The sequence below is a fragment of the Cyprinus carpio genome, chromosome A10 (genome assembly GCF_018340385.1).
Source record: "Cyprinus carpio isolate SPL01 chromosome A10, ASM1834038v1, whole genome shotgun sequence".
NCBI classification, from domain to species: Eukaryota; Metazoa; Chordata; class Actinopteri; order Cypriniformes; family Cyprinidae; genus Cyprinus; species Cyprinus carpio.
Genome location: NC_056581.1, coordinates 1194622 through 1214384, shown reverse-complemented (window position 1 = coordinate 1214384; position 19763 = coordinate 1194622). Strand labels below are relative to the sequence as shown.

The window sequence follows — 19763 nt, the reverse complement described above, 5'->3', positions numbered from 1 at the left end:
TGCCTAAGGCCTGTTTTGTTTTAGTCACTCATAACTCACTCACCGGCTCCAATGACCCGCTCAATGGTGATACAGGACACATCAATCTCCTTGGCGAACTCGTGGACGGCCTGGTTGGGATCTTCGTAGGTGTGAGGATCGATATACGTGCGGACAGCTGGGAATTTGACTGTGATGAAGAGAGAGAGAGAGAGAGAGAGAGAGAGAGAGAGAGAGAAGCACATGTTGAATCCTGGCCCTGCACAGCTCTGGGGTTGGGTTATGTGATGTACCGTAAGAGGATGCACGCAGGAGATGCTGTTTGAGGTTTCATCTCTAGAGACCGTGTTTGTTTTTCTCTGCTGCGCCAAGCACAACACATTGATGGATTGCTTTAGAACTACATAATAAGAATACACCAAAATATGCCACACTTCTGTGTGTCACTGTATTATTGGCTAATTGGTTAATGTGGTTGTAGCCTAATGGGCTGGTGAGGTTTTCGGGTTACAAATGGGTGTCCCAGTAACTGCAATGTTACAAAACAAAGAATTTAAGTCTATTGAACTTTTTGTCAGTCCTTCTATTGCTAATCAGTGAATAATAATAATAATAATAATAATAATAATAATAATAATAATAATAATAATAATATTAAAACAATATTAATACAAAAATATATTGCTGTTAATAAATGTCATTAATATAATGTAATGTCATTAATTGTATTATTATTATTATTATTATTATTATTATTATTATTATTATTATTATTATTATTATTATTATTATTATTATATTATTAACAGCAATAAAAGAAATATTTAACAAAAATGACAAAACATTATTATTATTATTATTATTATTATTATGCAACACTGCATTGTTAATAAGAATTATTAATACTGTGAAAATATATTTGAACATTTATTTATATTTTCTAAACGATTAGTATTTTCTGTTTTGTATATATATATATATATATATATGTGTGTGCATGCGTGCGCGTGCGTGCGTGTGTGTATGTATATATATATATATATATATATATATATATATATATATATATATATATATTATATATATATATATATATAATATATGCACACATAGGATGATAGTTTGTAAAAAAATATGTATTATCATTATTAATAATAATAATAATAATAATAATAATAATAATAATAATAATGATGATGATGATGATGATGATGATGATGATGTTGATGATGATGTGGGGGCTGTAAAAGTTTTGTTAAAAAAAAAATCATTCATGCCAAGCTGTCTTGACGTCATTTTTAAGCTTATGATAGGTTGAGACTATAGCCCACTGAACTCGGGCTGAACCCAGACGTGTCTGTCTCTTTCAGTTAGACTTACTGTGTCCATTGTGGAAGTGCATCTTCTCCTCATCTGGATCTTGCTTGGCTTTGCTGTAGCCACAACGCCTGCGAAAAAGAAGAGCTGTGTTATTGTTTATACTTCACACTTGTCTTTCTCTAAAAGCCATTTCTCTTAAAAAAAAACAACAACAACCCTGCACTCATTTACTCTCATTTTTAGATGCTGTGCTGCTATTTGAATGATTGGATACAGGGATGGTAATGGTTTTATCTGCTTTCAGCACAAGAATCCTCCAGAGGAGACTATCCAAACACACATGCAGTGTGACAGCAGTCTTAAACGAACCCAATGCATCAATGCTTTATATGTCAGCAGAGTGTTTGTAGGTGTGAAATGAGAAAGTGAACATTCAGACACAATGAGCTGCAGAAACAAAGCGATATCCACTACAGAGCTGAGATACAGTACAGCCAGCAGAGTAAAATTATTTGACCACCTGTACATGATCACTGTATATTATCTTCTATTTTGCAAATAAGTTAAGTGAAAATACAATTATTAGTGCATAAAATATTAATTATCATCAAGAAATATAAAATAGGATTTATATTTTATTACTGATTTTAAATTATTGCTATAAAATTATATATGACAAATGTCTTAAATTAACATCAGAAAATACTAAAATAACACTGTTTTAAACAAATGACATTGATAATTGTTATTGATTTTATGATTATTAATAATAATAGTTTCAAATGTTATTCTAGAGTTTGAACTGCATACTACCACAATATTTTTGCAGTATGCCACAGTATTGTAATTTTCTGCATTTAATGAAAAAACGCATGTGTACTGCATGATATACAGTGCATGCTGCCAGGAAAAGTAAATGTGATTGTGAACTTCACATATAGTGCATATGCATATTACATACTATTTCCTTGGCAACTTCAGTATATATAATGCAGTACACTAATATTTCATTATCACTGTCCATAAAATACCATTTACCGGAAGCTTACTATGAATGTCAGTTTATGGCCCAAATTCCAAACAAGCCATTTCCTTTTCAGGCCGCCCCTTCTCTGTTTAGATGTGAATGAGCGTGTATAAATGTGTGTGAATCTCGTGGGATCTGGCTTTATGGCTGCAGTCTCAGGGGAGATACACATGCAGAGCTGATGAGTCTGACCAGCATGTCAACCCTGAAGCCCCGCCTCTTCCTGTGCTCCACTTTCTTCTGAGAAAATGATTGGACCTCTGTGCTGTCACTCAGTCTGACATATTAAGCTATAAAACCAAAATCCCCACTGGAAGAAAGGCTACTCTTCTGAGTAGTATAAGCTTTATATGTATATAAGGCTGCATGTATTTGATTAAGAGTAAAAATGCTGCTGAAAATTCAGCTTTGCATCACAGGTATAAATTACATTTTAAAATATATTACATTATAAAACAGTTATTTTAAATTGTAATAATATTTCACTATATTACTATTTCATTGCCTCGGTGAGCATAAAATAATCACTAATCGTTTATTTCTTTATATTAAAGAACCATGGAAAAAAGCATCAGAGTTTCCACAAAAAAAAATAAAAAAATAAAAAATAAAAAAATGAAATATTAACTGTTTTCAGCAGTTATTGATTGGCTGATCTGAGCAGTAAATTGACATTGGAATGATTTCTGAAGGATCATGTGACTCTGAAAACCTGGAATAATGATGCTGAAAATTCAGCTTTGCATTCAAGAAATAAATTACGTTTCACTATATATTAAATAAGAAAACTGTTATTTTAAATGATGATAATATTTAATAATATTTCTGTATTTTTCAATAAAATAAATGTAGTCTTGATGTAAAAAATAAATAAATACATATTCCCAACCCTGATATTTCTGAACGGTTCCTTTAATGATGGTATGTCGGTACCTTTCAACACATGAATATTTCTTGCATATGTGAAGTGTGATATTGTGTACATTCTGAGCCAGTGTCCTTGACTCAACCCAAAACCTTCACACCATCACCTTCAAATGTCTGCGAGGATCGTTCTCTGACAGCTTTACTAACAGCCCTGTCCAGCAGGAGCCTGTTCTCCAGTCAGCCTGCTGTAATAGGCTTCTGACGGTGCCCTCGCAGCTCATTCATGAACACATCTTGCCCTAGTAAGGCCAAGAAGGCTATTAACAACCCCGATTGCTTCCTGCAGGAGGAAGCGTGCTTCAAACCCTTCTGTGACATGAAAGGTGACGGAAGTGTCAAGGCTGTGGCTTGCTTGATACACTGATATACACTTTAAGAGTAATTGCCTGAAATGGTCGCACCCTTGAGGGACATCCTAACCCTTGCTTAAACAATTCAACTGCCTTTCAAGTGGCAATCTCAAGGCTTCTGAGCAATTCAGCCTGCTGATGTCTGTTTGAGGTCTTGCTTTGATTGTCAATCTCAAGGTGGACTTGACAGCATTGAATTAAAGGCTGCGGCTGGGTTCAGGGGTGAAGGGTGAGGAGAGACGAACATTGTTTGAGGTTAGCATTGGCTAGTAAGCCCGTTCTCCATCGACAGACATGTATATATAACTGTACTTGCATATATGTTAATAAAATAAAAGGCCATTTAAAAGAGATACTTTCATGATTTTCTTAACACAATTAAGTATGCTTTTAAAAAGTGCACTTTGCAATAATGCTGTAATAACATAGTAATAAGTAATAAACATTAACAAGTACATTTTAAATCTTTGTTTTAATCTTTCAATAACTGTACTTTAAAATACACTTAGTCTGACTAACATACTAAAGAAGATGTTGTATAGTAGTACTTGTTTATTATTTTTTTTGTTGTGTGTTGTTTGTTGACGTGTTATTTTTAAATGTGTGTTTTTAAATATTTGCATACATGACATACTGTACAAGAGTGAATAGAAATTACATTCAAATATATTTAAGTTACATATAAATGACAATATAATTAGTTACCTTTCAAAGGCAATATAAATAATTGTGAAATTACATATGAAGAATTAATTAAATCCTATTTGGGTCGAAAAAGCACTGTAAAGTTCATCTAAATTAATTGAATATACATTTCATCCATGTTAAATTGAAATTTAATTGCAAAAACTACTCAATAAGTTATAAGTATGCTAGAGTGTACTTCTTTTTCATAGTATCTAGCCATGTATTTGGATGGAATAACATTTTAAGTTGTGTACTTCCATCAGGAATGAATGGAAATGCTTACGGATTCTAATGCTAATGATAACTCTAACACTAACAGAACATGTTCTTCAGAAGTAAAATGGAGATGTTAAATCAAACTTACATGACTTAGGTTCACGTATAGTCCCTGGATGCAGGAAATTATTATTATTTTTTTCTCAGACAATCTCTCTTTACACTTCAAACACAATATTCCATCTATTCTGAATAGACTAAGCATTTTCATAAGCGCAAACAGAAATGAACAAGTTTACATCTGCACCTACTGCACTTCCAGGATAATTCCAGTAAATTGCAGACTGTTTATTATAGATAGACAGAACATGGCTCCATTTGTTTCCTCTAGCTAGCGAGGACAATAGCATGCATAACTGTCTCATTTTAAAATGTTATGGCTGAAATGCTAAATAGGACAGTGTGTATGAAACAGGATATTGTTTTTGGCTCCTCGTCTTGCTCTGCCATTGTGTTTTGTGATTATGGAAACACCGCTCCCATTATTTACATTAAGAAGCAAACAGGAACATATTTTTCCTACTGTAGAACTGTGGCCAGTGATCAGAGACGTAGATATGTGTGCTTGTAATTCCCTTGGTAACCAGCTCAATACATGACAGAGAAGACTGACAGCTACATCCATTTATATGTTCAAATATATTCACATGGCTGTGAATTCACATGGCATTCTCATGTTTCCTTTTTTTTCTCCCATGTTTCTCATTTGTGTGAACTTACGTTTTAGGCAATACCACCGTTATTAATGTATAATAAGTAAAAGTCATGAGACCTCCTTACAATAATTTAAGAATCCTCCAGTAAAATAATTTATCTTTTGTTTTATTATAATAATGTGATTAGAGCTATGGCTATTTTTTTTTTTTTTTTTTGATAATCAATTAATTTGTTAATTACGTATACAATTAATCAGATTTTTTTTTTTTTTTTCAAAAAGCCACATTTAAGTATTTATTCATTAATTTATTTGTTTGCTTGTTTCCTTACTTCTGACTTATTTACTTACTAAAAAAATAAAATAAAACAAAATAAATACAATAAATAAATATATTCTACAGCCCAATGTTGTCCTCCAGGGAAAAAAACAAAACAAAACAAAACAAAACAAAACAAAATAAAATAAAATAAAATAAATAAAATAAAATAAAATAAAATAAAATAAAATAAAATAAAATAAAATAAAATAAAATAAAATAAAATTAAATTAAATTACAATAAAATAAAATAAAATAAAATAAAATAAATGAATAAAATAAAATAAAATAAAATAAAATAAAATAAAACAAAACAAAACAAAACAAAACAAAATAAAATAAAATAAAATAAAATAAAATAAAATAAAATAAAAATAATAATAATGAATGCATGCATGCATGCATGAATGAATGAATGAATGAATGAATGAATAAATACATTTAATGTTCTACAAACTGCATATTAAATGCAGCAAAATGCATATTTTGGTTATTTTTTCCCCCTCTTGTACTGTGCTCCTTTAGTGAAGTTTATCAGATAAATGGAAATACTCACATGACTTTCTAACATTTGCAAATACAGTAAGGATCCAATCGTAAGATGTAGTTTATGTTCTGAGGAAATCATGTCTCAAATGCATCAAATATCACACATATCTGTCTAAGCACCTGACAGGGCAAGCCGTGCTAAATACTTATGAGTTTGTTTGAAGCGCTTGATATAAAGAATGTCTCATCATTCATTCCTGTAGCAGCTCACTTTGCAAGCTCCCCTGTTTTCCAGATGCATTTTGTCCATAGAAATGCTAATTCACTACTTTAAAGTAACATGACAGACTGAGATTTTCTGTGCACAGTGCACAAATGGGATAATCACTTACCTGCCACTCATCAAGAAACCTGTGACCAAGGCGATGAGGATGATGGCCACAGTGACGGCGACAGCGATGATGGGCACCTGACCCTGATCACTGGAGGCCGCTACTGCTGGAACACAGACACAAGAGAGACACACGAGCACGGTTTGAGAGCAGCTCTCAATCACTACCTTGTTTCCTGCTAAATCCATAGATAATAACTTTAACTGTACTGTGAAATATCAATTATTACACACAGCCAACACTATGTGGCATATTAATACAACATTTACAAGATCTGAAGAGCTCATCCTTTTACCCGTTGGAATATTGTGTGTGTGAGTGTGTGTGTGTGTGTGTGTGTGTGTGTGTGTGTGTGTGTGTTTTGTGCATAAAAGAACTATAATAATCAATAATCAAAGTCACAAGCATAGGATCACATGTAGCATTTTCTGCATATTTGAACCCTTTATAGTAGTGACTATATGATTGGGATCCATCTTTTCATACTGGTGATAACTGATGGACTCATACACCTACAACTATTATAAAGGTTAAAAACACTCACTGATGCTCAAAAAAGTTAATAAATATGCAGAAAATGCCAGATGGAAAAATGCAAGCAAGATAAAGTTCACATACGTTTTCACAACACTATGAATGGGACATGTTTATTAAGGACATGAAATATTATAATTGTTTGTGCGTTGATAGCTTAAGCACATTGTGTTCGTCTATACTTGTGACTTTGATGAAGAATCAATGCAGAAAACCAACCAATCCCAATAGGTTCACATACATTTTCTTGCCACTGTACATATATCAGAATCAGTTCATTGTGTTATGAACTGAACATCTGCTAAACAAGAATTTCATAATTGCCTCAATGAATTGGTTAAATGAGGCATTTTGCATTTAGTGAACAAAAACATTGAAATGTACAACATTTTTAAGACAGCAGAACAAATCTGAAAGCATCAAATTCCCTTTTTACAATCAATATATTTTTATTTCACAATGACTTTTAATGTGGCTCATCCATTTAGATTTAATTTTATTTGTTTGTTTTATGTTTCACTTACAGTAAGGGCTTGTTTCAAACTCAAAGCGTCGACTGAACCCTCCGTAGCCCGCAGAGGTGCGTGCTCTAATTTGAAAGATGTACGCTGAGGAAGGTTTAAGGCCGTCCACCAAAACATCCGTCTCCTTTGACTTTATGATGGTGTAGCTTGTTTCCTGATCCTACAGAACCACCAGAATAAAAGAGAAGACAAAAACGGTCAGAGAGGGAGAAAACGAGGGATAAAGGCCTCACATCTCATGAGAGAACAGCAAAGTGTGTGTGTGTGTTGTGGCCAGTAGTGAGGATCAGTTTCATGGTCTTCAATGGCTTTGTTTTAAAGCCCTGTGTTAAGTGCTCTGTCCATTAGCTTTCATATGAGTTGCTGTGGGTCGTCATAGCTTTTTCGTTTTCTAAGTGCATCGTATCAGGGTTTCACAGAACAGTCAAAAACACTGAGGTCATGAGGAGCTGAGGCTCCTTTTCAGCCATATTCTGTCTTTAAATGGCTCAACAAAGCAACCGGCAAATGCTGCAAGGTGAGGAGCAATCAGAGACGGCGATCGGAGAGCAGATTTAGTTTCGGGCTTTGTGAGGGTTGTCGCCAGTGGGGTGGTCGACTGAGACGCCCAACAACAACCCTTACTTCATTAGAGGATGAATCCTTTCATCATTTACTCAACCTCATGGTGGTGCACTGATGCATGACTTTCTGTCTTCTGGAGTCATTTGGAATCATATGCTGGTCGCTTTTTTTTCATGAATTTACAGTGACTATGGACTACAGTGTTCAAGCTTGAAAAAGAACACCGAAGGCCAGATTTACTAAAATTTCACACCAGCACTTAAAAAAAAATAAATAAAAAAAATATCTGTCAGGATTTAGTAAAGACACGCAAGTTTTTACAGAGACTGTGTTTCAAAAGACACAAAGTCCTTTAGGAAAACTATGGCTAAAATCAATGTAATACTATCAGAACATTATCATAAACATAGTCTATACGAATTCTGCATTGTAATCCAAATCATCTGATGCCAAAACCCACTTTGTGTGAGGAACGTTACCAAATTTAAGTTGTTATTCGTCAATCATAATCTCTAGTGAGCAGTTAAATGCTGGTACTGGATCAATAAATCACTTGAGGACCAGAAGAATGAAACATTCAGACTGGTTTTGTGAGTTTTGTGGATTTCATTCAAAATATCCAAACTAAATAATGATTTGTTCATAAATTATACACTTCTGTAAACAAATCTTAGATAAATTATAATATAATAATATTGTATTAAAGTTATTATTTCCGGGTTTACATTTCGATAAACGAGCGTGTAGTAGGCTATTACAATTATGAACAATTCTGTAAGGTGACATTTCAGCACTTGACAAACGGATAGCGACTCCTAAGTAGCACTTAAAGCACAGCTACGTGCGATTGTGTTAAGTGCATTTTTGGGAAACGCATGTGAAACAATAACAAGCAATCATAAAATTATTTGTAGAAAACGCTCTTAAGTGCTAAGATCAATTGTTATCGGGAAACCCGGCCCAGGTCAGATTTCTGGGCCATTTAGTTCTTTAGAACACGCACAAAAAAACAGACATTTTTAGACAAAAAACTTGATTTTTTTCATGATTATTTGATTAAGTCTTTTAAAGTCTTTTGCAATATTATAAATGTTTTTACTGTCATTTTTATTCAGCAAAGATGCATAAAATTTTTTCTTTCTTTCTTTTTTTTAAATCAATCTAACAAAAACTTTTCAATTGCAGTGTATCATGCTTTCCTCAAAAATATGAATCAGCACAACTGTTTTCATCACTGATAATAATTAGAAATGTTTCTTGAGCAGCAAATCGGCATATCAGAATGATTTCTGAAGGATCATGTGACACTGGAGACTGGAGTAATGATGCTGAAAATACAGCTTTGATCACAGGAATAAATTACAATTGAACATATATTCACATAGGAAACAGCTGTTTTAAACTGTAACCATATTTGGTATTACTACTGTTTTAACTGTGTTTTTTAATCAAATAAATGCAGTTCTGGTGAGCAGAAGAGATCTCTGAACTGTATGCGTACTGTAGACCTCTCTAAATATTCTAGACTTTTGTTTCTTTGTTTCTTTTGATTTTGGCGTGAAATGTAACCTGTGCACCTTTACAACATGCGGTATTTACCTTCTCGAAATACTTGATCTCATACTCCAGGATGATGCCGTTGGGTCGGTCGGGTTCCTGCCAGGACACCGAGATGCTATTCTTTGCCGTCTTGCCTTTCTTCACCACGGTTATAGGAGACGGAGCTGAGAACAAAACAGTCACATCTCACCTTTCTTTTCACCTCAAATCAAGCAGAAAATGTATTTTCTTGCATGATGCAGTGAAGACCTGATGCAATGTGCTGTAATTGTCATTTGAAAGTTTCCAAGTCAATATACTTGAGACTTATATTTGATAAGTCTAACCCCTCAGCAATTCCTAATTAAATGAAGATATCATATAGTGCTAATTACTTGAATGAGCTTCATATTGTTCAGAGGAAAAGCAAATCAGAAATATGAAATATTCTATACTTCAGTAGTAGAGACAATCAGAGGGAATGTCTTTCATCTTAACTAGCTGATCGCTTTGAGAAAACGCTTTGAACGTGGATTCAGGCAATGACGTACTTCAGTGTTTGTCCAACCTAATTATTGCAGATGAAAAATGCATGGTGTAATCTGTCCTGATTTACCCCTTTCCCATAAAGTCCCAGACATGACATCACTCAACAAGTATGAATTTATTTTATGGTTTATATAATTTATCCATAAAACACTGATACTACTTGGAATAACTTTTGATAAATATTCACAATGTTACATTATAGTTTTACAATTCAAATGGAGTTTAAACTCTACATGGCAAGAGTGGTTTTGATATATTGAGTGTATATTACAAATATTTTACTGGGTAAGAGTCATCTTTGTATATTAAAAACACAAGAAAGCATAACCTGAAGTGGCTATATATAAAACACACACACACACACACATACATATATATATTATATATATATATATATATATATATATATATATATATATATATAGATATATATAGATATATATATATATATATATATATTATATATATACCCAAATTTAAGGACCAAATTTACTGGATCAGTGAGAATCACATCAGTCCAAATGTATATGAATCATTCAGTCTGGTTTTGTGACCTTCATTAAAAAAACATCCAAACTAAAAGAACAAATTTGATTATTCTATATGCAAATCTCAGATACTTAGTGTTTTTGCATATTTTTATTTTTATTTTAATCTTTAGCTGTTAAAATGAGGTATCTTGCAATTTTTTTTTTTTTTATGCTATGATTCATATATACTGTGTGGCTACAGTGCAAATAATATCTGGTATATTATATATTATATACATTTGAGACGGACTTTATACTGTTACTAGTTTCTGTTGCACTGTAGGGATTAGAAAATAAGAAAAGCTCACAAAACTCACATCCTGTGTAAAATAAACACATAAAACATATTGCAAACTAAAACTTTAAATTCAATTGATTTTCCAAATTCTTTCTCTTTCACCCCTCAGTTTTCCTCCCATACGGCTGTTTGGTGTCACTTAAATGAGAGCACACATGGGAAAAAAACAAACAAAAAAAGATCCTATCTGTCTATATGTGGAGCATTGAAATCAAACCCGGCTTTATATTCCTCAACAGAAGTGTCGGACTGTGTCCACGAGATAAATCGTGTTTAAGTTCTCCGGACGATCCCTCAGGCGCTGATCCAATAGCTCAATAGAAGCCCATGATAGGAGAGCAAAGAAAAGCCTTTTTCCCCATCCTCTCTTCCCCAAACAAAGAGTAACTGTATCCTTTTTGCTCAGACAAAACTGTAATCATTCCTATCTTAAAAGCCTGAAATGGTATACTTGGCAACCTGATCTTCAGGCCTGCAGGAGAAGAGAGGTATTGTGGAGGGTAGATGGGCCACTTAAACGGTCTGGCAGCCTGTTAAATGTTTGACTTTCAGTCAGGCAGGAGACACGGCCCTTTGAGTTATTGATTCTCAATAATCCTTAAGGTCAGCACAGGGAATTTTGATTTATATTGGTGATGGCAAGAAACAAAAAACATCAGCAGGGGAGCCATCAAACAAAATAGTCATGCTGTGTGACAGTGAGTGAGAACATATCCAAATACATGAAAATAGGAAGGCACACGCAAAATCTTTGGCCACAGGATGTCCCATAGATTTACACAGAATCTGAATGCCTGTAATTAATGCTTTAGAATAATTTTACACTGTTCATGTTCATGTTAGTTCATGTTAACTAATGTTATTAACTAAGGAAGTTTATTGCAAAAGTGTTAAATCTTCCTTAAAGTGTACTGAAATCCAACTTTAACACACGGGTGGTAAATAGAAAGTCACATGACGAATAAAAGTTCAAAGTAGCTTTTCCACAAGTAGTCACACACACAAACACAACTTTTTTTTTTTTTTAACTGTATTTAAAATAAAAATGTGTGCAGATTTAGTGCAGACCTATATGACAGCACAAAAGCAGCGAAACCTTCCTCTGTGTGAAATTTCACAGTCCTATTTTTAGCTTAGTGAGAGATTTCATCTACCACGCTCCACAGAGTACACTGTGGACCATTTAATAAGTGTGATAAATCTAGATACTGTTTATTACCCTAACATTTGTCAATAATTCACAACAGTTTACAGTGAGTTACAAAACACAGTTAGTTATAAAATGCAAAGGTAATAAAGTCCTCGACAGACTTGTCACCAGTGAAAGCTCATGGTGCAAAGGTCCCGCCAAAGTGCCGCCTCCTCTCAGTTCATTAACAGATGGAACGGCAGCATTCTCTGGGAAGCGTGTCAGAGGAAGTGTGATGATAGCACTCTGATTAATGCCTCCAAATGGGAAGTGTTGCCTTCTTCTAGTGTGAGAATCTTCAAACTTGAAAGGCTTGGTATCTGTGCCAGCCGACGAAACAGCACTCATGTAGCAAACTATTTTTGTCTTTTTTTCACACAACCCAAGCCACTTGGTTAATTGCAGCTGCCAACATGAATCCAGCTTAGCGTAAGCAGCATCAAAAAGGCGCATCACTTCCTGGCTATACAACACTGACGCCAGGCAGCATTGGTTTTTGTGTAGGCGAAATCTTCTAAGTAAATATTTGCATGGAATTTAATTGAAGTTAGCATGCCGGGCCGTGGTAAGAAAGGTCATCTCCTCCGCTCCGGCCCTGAATGACTGCCAACGGCAGGATCTCAACAGACCGTGTGTTTGTAAACAAGTGTTGTTTGGGGAGCCCAGCTGAGAAGCAAGTGAAAAACCCCTGGCAGAGCTGAGCGGCCCATCGGCCAAATCTAGGCCTGAGACATAACTTCTGCCAACAGATGCCTGACCTGAGAACTATTACCTACCAAACACAACCTTAACTCTTTGACAAGAAAATCTGTCCTTATGTATAGCATCTGTCTAGAAACAAGAGTGCAGATTCTAGGACAACGCTTGTTTTCTATAAAAAAAATAAATAAATAAAAAATAAAATCTGCTTGAAAAACAAAATAGATTTGAAACTTGAAAACTGAAATTGTACTCCAATAATCTTTGTTTCATTTACAACTTCAAAATCCTTTTTTTTTTTTTTTTTTACATTGTACTTTAAAACTGTTGTTGGTAGAAAATTTAAAGTAGTCAAAATATCAATAGGGCTGAAACGATTAGTCGACATTACCGACAATGTCGACAATAAAAAATTGTCGACAAATCTTGTTTGTCATTTGATCTCATATGCCCTAATGTAAGAACCTGCAATAATATGGTTTGACCAGTGTGGCGCTGTAGCACAAGACTGTAATGCAGCCCTCCTGGATGCAGTTCAAGAGAAGAAGACACAATGCTTCAGTTCAGAGCAAACGCAGCTGAACCTGAAGCTGCTGAGCGGCGTTTGGATCAGTGGTGAAGATAACGAATTACAACTACTCACGTTACTGTAATGAAAGTAGTTTTTTTTGGGTACTTGTACTTTTTTGAGTATATTTTTAAAGCTGTACTTTTACTTGTACTTAAGTACAAATTAAGCAAAATAATCTACTTAATTACTTTTAAATCATAGTTTGTTACTGAGTACGCACACAATTTGAACTGATATTCAATTCACTTCAGTAGCCAATAAAAATATCAGATCGTAAAGGGACCAATAACATCCCTGATATCTGAACCGGGAAAAGCGCCGCTGCAGACAGTGAGGGAGCTCAGTGTAATTTATGGACTCAAAGCTTGGATAAACAAACTAAATGGTAGTTTTCATAAATATCCATATTCTGATACCGATACTGAAATATCTGACACGGTTCCATTACTTATTTTCCAAAGTATCTACCGAATATACACCAATACAATCTGTGTCTCTCTTTCCTCTCCGACAGTGAGTTTGACACGCATCCACCTCCTGTAAATTACAGAGTCTGAATATCCACACGGAATTGCAGGTATTCCGCATAATTTTAATAATCCCCGCACAAATGTGGCGAGCGCTTTATTGTAACATGATAACACTGTCATGTAATCGCAGAAAACTGGATGCGAGCTCTCAAATAGGCCTAAATTATACAAATGAACTGCTTGTGCGCAGACTGTGTGCAGTCGCGATCTCTCCGTGTTTTTAAAGTAGGAATTATTTATCTTTGCGTCTGGATTAAACTTTGTCAAAAATTATCAACCATTCAGAATAGATCCACACCTGATCGATGAAAATCCTTCTAGAAATTTTATTGGTTGTAAGTTAAATGCACCAGAAAGTCTTTCAACAATCAAAGATTTAACTTTAATTTATTTACAATTTAAGTTTAAGCTAGAAATGTTTTTGAATGGGATATTTGTCTGATCTGTATATATAAATATCCTAGTCTGCCTAACTGCATCACTACATTGTACAGTCATTACAGGTCAAAGACATCTGATGTTCAATTTATCTAAATACATAGGCCTAACATACTGTATATGGCTCTTAAATCACTGCTTATAAAAATTCAGTGTTGTCATATTTTGAATACCTCAACTGAGGTCATTTGTTTTATAATTTTATTACTGAATGTGTACTTGATTTATTTTTTTATTTTTTGTAAATTCAATTCAGTTTGAAATCAAATTTAAAATCAAGCTTCCTTGCGCTGTAAGCTTTTACAACAAAGTCACCCTGTTTTAAAGACACAAATACACAGAATGAGCAAATGTTTAAGATTGAGATTTTTTGATCAATATTTATATATGTAAATAAAAGCCTATGTAAAATCTGTTCATCGTATAAAGTGAACGTGTCTTTTTAGAAAATTTGGAGTAAACCAATTTCAAAGCTTGAAATTATAAGCTTGAAATAATGAGTGCATTGAAAAAAATGGATGGACAAAAAAATAAATAAATAAAATATCTATATGGCAGTGTACAGTATGTGCTAGTTTTGACAATCTGCTGTATCTGCATCACAGCCTGTAAGTGTGCTGCTTTATCTGTTGTTGTGTGTTATTTATGTTAAGTATGTTTAATGCAGTTTCTGCAATGTAATACATATTACCATTGCACTTATCAGTACATAGTAAATGCAGTTGTTTTCAAGCGGTTGTTGACATCCTATCTAAAACGTGATTTAAAAAAAAAACAACAAAAAAAAACAACAACAACAACAACAATAACGTTACCACTGTATGTCTTGTAATATCCGTGCGTGCAAAGGTTCTACGCGATCCTCTTGTTTAATATGCTCAGGGTCTGAATCCGGCTTAAATTGATATGGCAATCCTTAACTAAACCAGAGCAGAGGGAACTTGCTGCTTTGGCAAGGGGTGGGGCAGTACTGAAACACCGTCTGAGCTGTTCGCCAATCACTACGTGCTGGGACAGCTAAACAATCACAACACATTTCGTTTTTCAGAAGGCGGGCCTTCATCAAACCCGGAACTAATCGAGCCGTTTGTGCCAGGCTGGGGAGAAAGGTATTGTAATAATGTAAATTGTGAAAAATAATGCATTTTTCGAACCACCAGGCATGAGAGCATGTTCTAGATAAAAGTGGGTTTTGTTCAAAGTTGCTATTATCCACATAGATCTTTGATATAAATATTTTTTGGTAATTAAATATCACCGGCTAAAAAACAACTAGTAACTAGTACTCTGAGTAGTTTTTGAGAGGAGTACTTTGTACTTTTACTTAAGAACTGTTTTGACACCAGTACTTTTGCTTGTAATTGAGTATTATTTCAGCAATGTAACGGTACTTGTACTCAAGTACAAATTTTCAGTCCTCTTTCCACCACTGGTTTGGTTGAATATGTAAATATATGCTGCACACTTTCCTCTCAACACCAAAATAAACACAACAAAAACTGACCGCAGTGTGAAAGCAGCAGTTAAGATAGCATCTGATTACAGCAATGTGGATGTTACATGAGCTCTGCAGTTCTGTACTCCAGTAAAGTCCAGTCACATCATGTTTATATATGTACATCATGACTTATTACTTTGTGCAGTAGATAGGCTTAAATCAAGCAGCTTTACAGTATTAAACATGAAAAAACAGAGTCAGTGTCGCTTTCAGTTAGAATTACAACTTGATTTTCTGTTATAAAGCAGCTCTCCAGTGTGAAGCTAGCTAATAATAAAATATTTTTATTAGTGAAGAAAACAAATAAAAAATAAAATAAAAATAATAATAATTAAAAAAAAAACACTATAAGGTATTTTAAGAGAGATTATGTTATGAATAAAATAGTTTATCAAAAATAAGATGTCTTATCACTTCCCTTCATTTGTTTCTTATTCATATGACTTACGAAAAGAGATGTCAGGCATATTGATTTGTCATTCAGTTACTTTTTCAAATAGCTAATTAAATGGTGAATAAGCAAGTTTCTCTGTCATCTCATTTAATGTGCCAAATATATTTATTGGTAAAAATTAATTGCATAATTGGAATGTAATATGACTTTCAAAAGCTGAAGTGATCACCTTAATTAATTTGTTAGAATATGTATAACTAAATATTTTAACTAATTGCAAAAGCTGAATAATCAATAAATGCCTACTGATTAATCAGTGAAATAATCGATGATTAGTCAATTAATCGTTCAAATGATCATTAGATTAATCGATTATAAAAATAATCGTTGGTTGCAGCCCTAACTACCAACCCAGGCTCATTGGAAATACGTACTTGTTGCGACACAACATTTATATCACATACCTCATGGCACATTTTGTGACAGTTTCATAGTGAAAAGTCCAGTGAAAGGCGCTAAAATGCACATTCAATATGTGACAGTGGCACTTTTTATTATGTTGGTACAGACATTTATTGCAATACTTTTATTATGTTACTGCAGGAAAATATTGCAGTTGTTCAGAATTCAAATGTCCAGTGAGTGTTGCTAAAAGTTTAATGCTCTATCGTGTCTGAATATAACAAACTCCACACCAAACCCAACCCAAATCCTACCCAATAGTGTTAACGAAAGCAAAAGTGATTTAAAAACACATTCGCTAATGCAACCATGCTCTTTTAACTTTTTTCTATGCGGGTTTAAGCTATTTAGTTAAACCGTAGTTTCACAGGATTCATATCTGAACTCTTCACCTCACAAGTGCAATGCTATATCGCGAGAGCTACTGAGCAAACCCATACATATGAAGCTGTATGTGTGACTCTAACATTCAAAAGTATCAGTTTTCAAATCTCACAGCATACAAAACAATTGTTTTGAAGTCATAACATACGATTGTGCAAGGAATTGTGCAAAAATGAAGAATCTTAACAGAAACTCTAGCCCTGTAAATCAACATTTGTGTGAATAAGGTAAACGTGTCTGAATTTCACTGCGTCTAGTGTTCATTTGAACTGGAAACTGCAGCAATTTGTACAGTTAGGTAGTTTTTTGTTTTTTTGTTTGTTTGTTTGTTTTGCGGAAACGTAGGTAAATGCACTTTGTAACATTGTATGTGAGAAGCAAGCATGTTTTGATATTTTGATATTAGCTCACTTAGCTCTATGCGTATTGCGCAATATAACGTGACACTAATGGTTGCGAAGGGTGAACGTGTTAATGGAAAGCTACACCATTTTAAAAAAGTCTGTCAACCAGTTGAAAGTTAGTTGCGCTGCTACTTTTAGTTACAATAGTTAATCCCTAAAATCGATCAAGTCACCATCTGCAGAGACTCAAACGACACAGTGACGTTTAGTAAAGCACAAGTGCTCACAGCCGTGTGCCAGAAGAGCTTTGCTGAGAGGCTTTGAGAATACTTAGTGTCACAACTCTTTTCAGACCGATGCGTCATGCACTCGGCTGTCAATGAGAAAATAGTCAAGGCTCACAAAATAATTCGGCAAAAAGAGCTCCACAAAAGCCTCCACTCATGAGTCTGTCGTCATTTATCAGGGAAAGCACTTGAGAGGCACGCCAATGCTACACGCTAATCACTCGCACCTGCAAACTATCCAGTTTGTTTTGAAATCCCACTCGAAACCGTTAGAAATTAGTGAGCATTTGATCAACCTGTACAATCCGCTCCCAGTTCTAAAAAATCCCTCCACTTGTGAAGTAAAAACAGAATTTATGTCATCTACGTCTTAGTAAAGATTCACATTAGCGAGCTAGCGTTCCGCACACAAGCTTTGTTGACTATGCGTGGCAGCTCGCCATGTGCTGCAAAAATTATCATTTTGCTTGTCATAATTAATAGTGTTTTAAAGAGCATAATTCCTCTGTTGATTTGAGAGTAACTTAATGAGCTGAGCAGATGTTGAAGTCGCCTCTTCAGTGGGGAAATACTGTAGCCTCACAAGCCCAGTGAAATAAATTAGCACCTTAAGTCTGTTTCTATTCGCCTCGTAACCGCATCTGCTGCGCTTTTGTGACAGAGATGCATCGGCACGGAAATAGGCACAAATATGATGTTAAATATTTCTCCCTAAATTAGAATGCAGCGGTTGTGTGTAAAGGTTTGCAAGAAAGGCCTAAGAGTTTAGGATAATGGATTGGGCAAAGTGAAAATAAATGTTTTTAGTTTGACGGCACCTGCGCCTGTTATTGCGTTGCAGCATTGTGGGTGTGTAAGCAGGCGAGACTCTTGCCTATTCTAATATTGATTTATAGGTCACTAGCGGGTTGAAGATTTCATGGTGTTTAACATTGCTTTGATTGTCAAAGCATTCAATAATGAAAATAAGAATCTGACTGACCAATGCTACACGGCCAGAAGTATTTCATTTCTGTTATCAAGATCCTTTTGTCTCTGTAACTTAAAGAATAAAATGTATATGTTTGAGAAGGTATTTCTGAGTCATATTGGTTATTTTACCATTATTATTATCAGAATTTTATCACAATATTATTATAATACCAAACTGTGTAATCATATCAGACATTATAGAGTGTGATACAAATCAACTAATAACACACACACAAAAAAATTAAAATAAATCAGAATCCATCAAATACATTGCTAATACTGATGTTTGTTTTCCTTCTAAAAATGATGTCACTTCCTGCAAAACTAAATTCCCAAGAAAACTGTTTTGCTTTAAACAATTAGATTAGAAATATTTAAATAATTTAAATTACTCTCTGTTCTATTATGATGATTACCAAAAAAAAATTACGGAACACATATATTCAATAAAGCAAGGCAGTTGATGTAGCATGTGCTTTATAAGTACTTATAAACAGCCAATATGCTAGTAATATGCATGTTAATAATCAACTAGTTATTATGAATATATGGCATTTAAATTGTTAACCATTTTTTTAAGTTTTAGTTAAAAACAACAACACCGATTTAATTATGATACCATGATAATGAAAAGTTGTCAGTTTAATATTTTAGACAATATATTAAGACATAAACGCAATGTACTGCATTGTAGGAATGTCCCATAATGTGTTTGCTTTGAATTCTGGCCTACAAAAGATCCTCAAATGGAGCTGTGCTTCAAACGAGGGAAGACAAAAGCAAGATAATGGAAAAGTGATTTCCAGTCAGACAACACATAAAGGCCTGTATTCCCCCTCAATATTTCAATAGCGATCCACGTTCAGACAGTCAAGCACCTTTGTGAGCACATCTGGTCTCAGAACTCCAGCCAAACCTCTCGTTTAGCCTCCAGCCATCCAGTTCACTTAAAACATGACCGCTTCTCGACACATAGACCAAACGGATTATCCAGACCGCAGCGGCAGAGCGCTCATATTCTGCTGCAACCTGCACT

General features: G+C 34.3%; 1 protein-coding gene across 4 annotated transcripts in view; it reads right to left on the bottom strand.

Annotated features, from left to right (window-relative positions):
- LOC109097568 (ephrin type-A receptor 5) overlaps positions 1 to 19763 on the bottom strand; it is an 86301-nt gene that overhangs the window by 16386 nt on the left and 50152 nt on the right. For 2 of the 4 annotated variants that reach the window (XM_042764672.1, XM_042764670.1), the window contains exons 6-10: positions 9643 to 9767; positions 7480 to 7639; positions 6422 to 6524; positions 1360 to 1427; positions 44 to 169 (exon numbers count right to left, since the gene is read on the bottom strand). In XM_042764672.1, the coding sequence (XP_042620606.1) occupies positions 44 to 169; positions 1360 to 1427; positions 6422 to 6524; positions 7480 to 7639; positions 9643 to 9767 (582 nt within the window). Of the gene's footprint in view, positions 1 to 43; positions 170 to 1359; positions 1428 to 6421; positions 6528 to 7479; positions 7640 to 9642; positions 9768 to 19763 lie in introns of all 4 variants that reach the window. The other 2 variants (XM_042764669.1, XM_042764671.1) reach the window with 1 other exon arrangement.